Here is an 8,341-nt window from a genome sequence, read left to right on the forward strand (position 1 = left end):
TAGCTAAAATCTAACCATGGTTATATAATAGCAGCTGCATTCTGGAGCGATAAGCTCTATGTTTTATATTGAATTAACATATGATCCGATTAGTCGACTAATCGAAAAAATAATCGGATTAATCAATTATAAAAATAATCGTTTGTGGCAGCTCTAGTCACTAATCTCAGTGAGCTGAATGTTTAGTTATATGAATGTATAAAATGGCACAACGTATGCAAAAGTAGACTGAAAAAGGGAAAAAATATTCGCAACTAATAAAACTTTTCAGGAAGAAGAAATTTCAGGTCATTGAAGGTCAAAGTGAACAAACTGACTCCAATGTTTTGTTTTTTTCTTGATTACAGATAACGCCTGATGGAAAACAGTGATGCGGCTCAGGCTTTCAGGAAGACCGACAAGATTCAGACGTGCTCTGAGAACTCATGACACCTGGTGACGATCTGAAAATGATWAAACATTCCAGCCTTTCTCTGATTCACTGACTTCAGACGTCTCCTTTTCTGCAGGTTTAAGCTAAAACTTGTAATGGAGTATTCTAAATACTTGTTTTTGTCATTTCTGAAAGAAATCACACAGAAGTTGTTTTAAATAAGACATTTACTGCTGCAACTTTTTTTATAAGACATTTAAAAAAATCACATTAAAAACCTTGACTTCAAATGAAAAAATCTGTGTGAAGAGGATTTTATTTCAATTTTAATAACATGGTGTCATTATGTTTACACTATAGACACTGTCTAAACCAGGGGTGAATTAATATGTTTAAATCAAATTTTGACTCAAAGTGAGTTAGGTGGAACAGTCACTAAATGCCTCATCATGCAGAGAATATTTTTAAATACTTGAATCAGACAAAAAGGTTTTCTCTGTTTTACTTGAAAGTCGACAAGTTTCCCAGCTTTGCTGCTAAGTCATGAATGGTTGATTCAGTTACAAAACAATACCTCCAGGCAGCCATGTTTGTTTTAACAAGGACACTAATAGTGTTTTACCTTAATAGAGCTTTTAATATATAGTGCTTGTTTACCACAAAGTGTTTGTGCCAGTGGTGTCCTATCCTGGTCGAGGGCCACTATCCTGCATATTTTAGCTTTTCCCTGCAGGTCGTCACATTCTGCAGAAGCTTGTTAATCAGTCATTCAAATCAGGTGTGTTAAAGCAGAATCAGCTAAAACATGCAGGGCCAAAGCTCTCTAACACCACTGGTCTATGCAGTCTCCAAACCCATTATAATTATCTGATTATTATTAAAATGTCTACATATGATGCAACATCTTCTGCTTTGATGAATTCATCGAGAAAGATGGATGTGTAAGATTCTGATTTTGACTTTTTCAGAATTTAGTAAAATAAATATCCTTCTCTAATCTCATTTGATGACACAAGAGTCAAAGGTAATTCAGAGGGTTTTTAGTCATATTTTCCCATGTGGTTTAAAAATACAAAATTAGTGTTTCTTCTACCCTTCATCATTGATCTCCTCATAACCCACCTCTCAGCTCCTAACCTCAACTAAATAGGCATGAACATAAAATCTACTTTCATCACTGACATGAACTTAGTTAACCTGCTGGTATTAAAACGTACGAAGCTTGTGATTTATGAGGCCAACACTAAATTTGAAACGATGTTTATTCTGAATACTTTCACAGAAAAGTAAAAGGAAGACATGAAGAAAAGAGACTTGTGTTAGAAAAATGCACATCTGGGATGAGTCATTATTTATACTTAGTACAACCTTTTTCAAACACTCCGGCACATTTATTGCGCGATGGTGTTTCAAAGCATTTAAAACGATAGAAATACATTTAGAAGCCCTTCAGATTTCACTTTCTTCATCTGTTCAACAACTGGAAAGTAACTTTGGAAAATGACTGTACACAAGATGACAAAAACAAGCCTCTCAAAACAGGTAACTTAATAAAGAAATACTCCTGTAAATTATCTGCCAGGTCATGCAATATGAAAAGAAATAATCCAATATTTGTTCTTATTGTGTTATAACAAATGTCTTTTAAACTAATTCAGACACTTTAAAATAAAAATACCTACAATCACATGTCAACTCGAATGTATGAAAATCTGATTTCTGATCTTGTGGTGCTCTGTGTACAAATGTAGAAATAGGATTGTAGTTTTTAACCTTTAACGTGATGAGTTCAGCTTTGGTCTGTTTCTCACTAAGCAGAAATGAACTCCGATCACAGCATTTTAAGCTACATGTATGAAAACTGGCACACGTGAAACGATGACTGAGAAGCAGATTTGGCTCGTCAGTGGCTTTGAGACATTTTGTTTTTGATAGCATTCTGCTTTTTACATTTGCAACGAGAAAAAAGTGCACATGTATTTCAATTTTAACAGTGAGAAGTAGAGAAATAGCAGCAGTCTGAAAGAAAAAAGCTAAAGTTTTATTAGATGAGTAAAAAAGTAAATACCTGGAGTTAAATTTAAATAAACATGAAAACCATAACAAGACTGCAGTTTCTCTGTCCACTGAATGTGTAGCTATGCTGGAACATAACACAGTGTAGGCACAATTAGGCTCTTAGAGACAGGAGCGTACTTGTTTACCGTGAGTTTTCTTCAGGAAACCTAATGAATTCTTGAAGTATAAAGAGCAGCGGGGTGCACGTGTGGCCTCTAGGACGTGAGCCATGGATGGGAGAGGCACTGAGCTGCTGTGGCCCTCCTTTCAGGCACCAGGTCCAGCATGGGCAGCAGAAAGCTGCTGAAACAGTGCGCCTCCTCTTTGGACCACTCATACTTTTCTACCAGCACGTCAAGCAGACCCCAGGGCTTCAGCTTGGTGATGTGACGCAGATCGCCTGGGAGAAATATGGTTTAAAACATCTAATTAACACAGACGAACGGGTCAAAGCAGAAAAAAAATAGATGCACCCTCTGTACAGCCTCTAAGAAGATGAAACAGCTGCACTCGATTTAATTTGCAAGTTCCCTCAAGGTGCTGCTCGTTTCGCCAGAAATAGCAACTTTCCGCCAAAAACCTGAGCAAGTCTCAAAGTGAAAGTGAAAGTGGAAGTGGAGCTGCAGCAGACAGCTGGCGGTGGGCGGGTGTGTTTACCTTTCTTGGTGAAAAAATCCTTGGTGTATTTGCCCGACAAGATCAGCTTCCGAGGAACTTTTCCCAGCAGCTCAATGATGAGCGCTATGTGATCTACAGGGAGGTAAGGAACAAACACACATGAATTACAAGTACCAAAATCAACTGATTTATGCATCAAAACTAACCAAGATGTTCAATAATATCCTGTATTTATTCATTTAATATTCTAATTCTGACATCTTTATAACTTTTAGTTAATTCTTAATTCAGGTTCTTTTGGTAATTTTCAATATCAGATGTTTTGGCAACACGGACCTTCGTCTCTGGAGTAGTCTTCTCCAGAGTGGGGTTCAAAAAGATAATCTCCTGTTGCAAGCTCAAAGGCCTGAGGAAACAAGCAAACAATAAGGTGTTAAACAAACTGGTTTCATTATTCAGAGGTTTGCAGCTCTTCATCGCTTGGACTGAAAGATTCCTGAGTATGCAGGGAGTTCACAACTTATCAGGAAATTTAAATCACTTTGAAAGTTTCTGGTACTGATACTTTTCTTTCTAAGAGTTTGTGTACAAAAGAGGAAACTGTTTTTAGTGAAAGTGAAAAAGACTTTAAAGACATTGTCACAATTATTTAACTATTGTCTGTTGGTGACGTCTTGGTGTTTAATCTGGATTACAACTTGTTCCTTTGCTGTGTGTGTTCGAGCAGATGTGTGTGAGTTTTACCATGCAGGCTGTGCTCCAAATGTCTGCTGGTGTGCTGTAGCCGGCTCCAATCAGAACCTCGAGCGAACGGTACTGCCGTGTCTGGATGTCATCTGTGAAGTGTTTGTTCTGCACAAATAACAGAAAAGAGATTATGAAGCAAACGGCTGCAGTCAAAAGTGACCCAAACCTGTTTTTTTCCCTCCATATGTGACCAATTTTTGATTTATTATTTTTTATGACACTCTGAACGCGACAATTCCAATATTTTCCACATTCATTTGTGGCATTAAATTAAAAACATATCAAATATTTTTCAAAGAGACAGTTTTCTAAACAGTTATGCTACAGTTCTTTACTGAAAAAGAGGTATGTGGATCAATGCAAGTATTGATATTATCAATGCCAACATCATGCAGTTTGAAGCTTGGAGCTCTGYTCATCTTCAGTACAGATTATAARTTCAGTTGCCTTTTTTTATTTTMTTTATTTTTTAGATTTGCCATGTCCTGCATGAATGAAAACACACCAACATATGATCCCAGCGTTGGCCTGAAATTGCACTGCGACCAACGTGAAGGGATCGATACTTGACTCTGTTTCTACTTTTTGTACGTTGCTCCATTTTCAGAAGAGCAATTATGCACCAGAGCAGGCATARCAGGGAAGCGTCAGGATCAAATGTAAACAAATATGTCAGATTATTATTTAGTCGCCTCTGATTGGACGACTTTGGAATTGATTCATACACGTCAGCAAGTGTAGCATCCTTGTTTAATTCAGATAGCACCTCTGCAAAAAATAGAACTGAGAATTAAGACCTGCAATGTGAGTATATTCTAATACTGGTCACATATGGACAAAAACTAACAAAAATTTGGGCTCATTTTTGCCCGCAGTGTGAACATAGCCTAAAGCAGTTAATAGTTTTAGTGGTTTGTGTGTTTTTACTCACCACCCAGCAGGCRTTTCCAAGGTCAGCAATCTTAACCTGCAGCTTGTCAGCATTCAGAGGCTCCAGAGGGTTGACTAACATACTGCCTGCTGAATCTGGCAAACAGAAAAGACAAGAGGAAATATCTTTTACTCCCTTTACCACATCAATCAATCAATCAATCAATCAATCAATCAATCAATCAATCAATCAATCAATCAACCAATCAATCTGCTGAGACATTTCTACAGTCTGCAGCAGGAAGCTAAAATACAAGATATTTAAACAAATGGTAAAAAAGGTTTTAGTGATGAGCCCAAGTGAAAAATGATGCCTCCATATGCAGCAGCCTGATGACCACAACCTCTGTTCTGAAAAGGCCCACTCAGCTCCTGCTCTGTGAAAACCAGACAGCCCACACACTGAGGAAGATCTGCTAAACAGTGTTGCTCTTCTTTAGAGTAATGCATTATAACTGTTATGTTTGCTGTGTTAAAAACAAACCAAGTCAAATAATTTCTAATAATAATATTACAAATTTTATATGTCTGCCAAAATCAAAGTGGACAGATATGTGTAAAACTGCTAAACACGTCGATAAAGAGTCGACGATTTGTCCTGAACAGTAAAAGAGAGAAACAGTATTTATTCTGTACAAACCACTCTGACTGTCCTCCTCTTCATTCCCTTGTTTGCTCTCTCCTTGAGTGTCCATGTCCTCCATCTTCTTTTGCTCCGTTTCGCCCTCATTTTGTTCCACAGCATCATCTGAGCTGAGGGATGAAGGGAGCTGCTGCACAGCTGGTTCTGGTTCTCCACATGAAGCTTTACAGATCTCCTCCTGTTCTTTGTTACATAATGTATCCTGAGTCTCTGTGTTGTTTTCTGGTTGGTTTGCGTTCTGTTGGTCCTCCAGCTCCTTTGCAGACTGCTTGGTTTCTTGTTCCCCTGAACTGGTTTTGCTCTCTGGTGAGGACGCGTGGCCATTACAGTTGACTTCCATTCGGTTCTGCTCCACGACCGCCGCCTCTTTAGGTTCAAGTAGCTGAGACATGTGTTGGGGCTGCTCATCAGGAGTCGAGTCTGTGGCATTAAAGAGTTGTATAGTTTACAGTTTTATTTATTTTCAATGAAGGATTAATATTCTTTAATTGTGGCTACATATCGATTGCTATGCCACAGTTTTACAGGTTACCTGCTGTTAGCATCCATCAATTTATCTTTTAAAATATAAAAGCAATTTTAAGTTTAGAGATTTGTACTGAAAAGGCACTAAAAGGCAGGTGTGTCCAAACTGGTAATGTAGATATTATCTGAATGTTTCAGTATGTGGGAATTTTCTGGACAGTTAAAGAAAAACTTACCGTATTTATTCATGTATAATACGATCTCAAATATAATACAATCCATTATTTTTTAGGTTAAAAAGCATAAAAAAATCTTATCAATAACCCGTGTAAAACACTACCCCCCCCCCCACACACACACACACACACACACACACACTTTATGGATGATTTTTAGGGTTAAATTTCTAGTATTATACATGAATAAATGTAGTACTTCATCCCTGAATTACTACTGTATTGTATGTAGGACCAGGATCTACTTGTTCACCTGTGCTAGACTGATTAGTGAAGTCCTGCAGTGTAGCAGAAACAGGAAGGGTGGCAGAGGAAGATACATCTTCATTGGCCTCTGTCTCCTCATCATCCTCTTCCTCCCCTCCATCAGGCAGAGCTCCTCCCTCCATCTCCTGAATCCTCTTCTCCAGCAGTTCTGCCTGCTTCTTTTGCTTCTTCTTCATCTTCTTCTTTTTGTTCTTTGACATTTTGGCTGTCTAAACAGCAGTAACACGAGAAAATCATGTATTAAGACYTCACTGATAAAACACGTCTGAAAAGTCAAATGAAGAGATATGATTTGGAAAAAAATAAAAAGATTAAACTCACCGGTTTGGGTGCTGGGGCTGTGCTCACTGTAGGAAACATTAAAGGATTATAAGTGACGTGCGGCACATCCACTGCCTCTCTATAATCAGTACTTTGTTATGGTAGCTAAATTTACTCCAAGCTTTACTAATAGACTTTCTCTGCAGAGGCACAGAGCTCAGCCAGCRTTACACACAGTCCTCCAGGCGAGCTGGAAACAGCCATAACCAATTCAGCCATGACTCAGTGACACACTGGAATTTATGAAAACTTAAATCACATGCAGCGTATGGGATTGTAACAAGATCTATTTTTATTCTGAATGTAGGTCCAACTAAACTGACATTGAATCAAAGTTTCTCTAAGGCTGTATTCACACTGCAGGTCTTAATACTCAAGCACTATTTTTTTATTTTTTTTGCGTAGAACTTCACGTTATAATTTAAATGCATCCGTCATCTATGACCCTGTAGTGATCCGCATCTGCAAAAGGACGTGATGTCACATGTAGCACTGAGCTACACGTCAGCATGTGTGTATTAATTGTAAATTGTGGTGGGGATTCAGAGCCGACATAATTATCATCTGCTATGCTTGTCTTGTTCAACGTTTACATTTGGTCTGGCTGCTTCGCTCCTATTCCAGCACAGAATTGCACTTCTGAGATGGAAGAGACGTACTGAAAGTGAGAATAAGAGACAAACTCATACTGATCTCATCGCACTAACGTCCATCAGGTGATACCAACATTAGTATTGACAATAACAATACAGTATTTAGGTATATCCCATCATCCCTACAATGATGTAAAAGTGGGATGAAATGCAACATAGCTGTTTAGACTGATGTCGCTGCGAAAAATAGAAACGCCTAATGAAACCATGAGTGAGCAAGATCTGGTTTGAAAAAAAAATCTGATTTGTGACATTCAGACTGTCAGATACGGATCACATACGGGGGGTGTAGAGTAGGAGTGTAAAAAAATATCGACACACTGAAATATTGCGATATTTCATTTCCCGATACTGTATCAATTCTCTAAAGCCCTGTTTCGATTTTTAATTAAAGTTTAAAATGTCAACTTTCCTGCCAATGGTTCATTTTTTCATTCCCCCCTTATGATGCCCCATGACAAAAAACTGTTTCTGCTGCTCTCAATGTACGGCTGATCGCRTCCAAGTCCTTATACTTTAAGTTTATCCWGCTGTGTTTGCTTCATAAATGGTTTTGTTGTAAGAGATTTAGCTGTGTTGTTTAGAGCAGAGATTCTTAACCTATGAGTGCCTCATAAGTACAACCGTTTTTAACTTTGAGCCACAGAGGGCCGTGGGACAGCAGCGATTTTGAATAAGGTGCAATACAGTTTCTCACCACTAGTAGCAGTAGTGCGCCACTAAGATGTTTAAACAACCTTTTTAATATGTAGAAGAAGAAACTTAGAAACCTGCTGAAAATGGAAACTTATTTTAAATGAAAAGTAAAAATGAAAGTAACCCATCAAAAAACACCAAAGTTTGTCACTAATATGAAGTGCAGCTTCTAGTTCTATCATGCAGTATTTTAAAAGTTCAAAACATTATCAAATACAGTTGCAAATACAACTATATCTTAATTTGCACTTCAAATTATTTTTTGTAGTTTATTTTTAATATTTTGAATGTATTTTAAAGAAACTTTAAACTTGTCAAAAAGCTGTTGTTACTG

General features: G+C 37.7%; 2 protein-coding genes across 4 annotated transcripts in view; one reads left to right on the plus strand and one right to left on the minus strand.

Moving 5' to 3' along the window:
* The window catches only part of lhfpl5a (LHFPL tetraspan subfamily member 5a), a 6,151-nt gene extending 5,481 nt beyond the window's left edge, over nt 1-670 (plus strand). The window contains exon 3 of the mRNA XM_014002113.1: nt 348-670. Within this exon, the coding sequence (XP_013857567.1) occupies nt 348-358 (11 nt within the window). The 3' untranslated portion in view covers nt 359-670. The remainder of the gene's footprint in view (nt 1-347) is intronic.
* Nucleotides 671-1,617: 947 nt separating this feature from the next.
* srpk1b (SRSF protein kinase 1b) overlaps nt 1,618-8,341 on the minus strand; it is a gene marked incomplete in the record, with an annotated part of 20,418 nt that continues 13,694 nt past the window's right edge. For all 3 annotated transcript variants that reach the window (XM_014002111.1, XM_014002108.1, XM_014002112.1), the window contains 8 exon segments: nt 1,618-2,831; nt 3,089-3,181; nt 3,386-3,455; nt 3,794-3,901; nt 4,728-4,822; nt 5,367-5,789; nt 6,324-6,546; nt 6,659-6,684. In XM_014002111.1, the coding sequence (XP_013857565.1) occupies nt 2,647-2,831; nt 3,089-3,181; nt 3,386-3,455; nt 3,794-3,901; nt 4,728-4,822; nt 5,367-5,789; nt 6,324-6,546; nt 6,659-6,684 (1,223 nt within the window).

This window comes from Austrofundulus limnaeus, unplaced genomic scaffold, assembly GCF_001266775.1.
Source record: "Austrofundulus limnaeus strain Quisiro unplaced genomic scaffold, Austrofundulus_limnaeus-1.0 Scaffold11, whole genome shotgun sequence".
Lineage (NCBI taxonomy): Eukaryota > Metazoa > Chordata > Actinopteri > Cyprinodontiformes > Rivulidae > Austrofundulus > Austrofundulus limnaeus.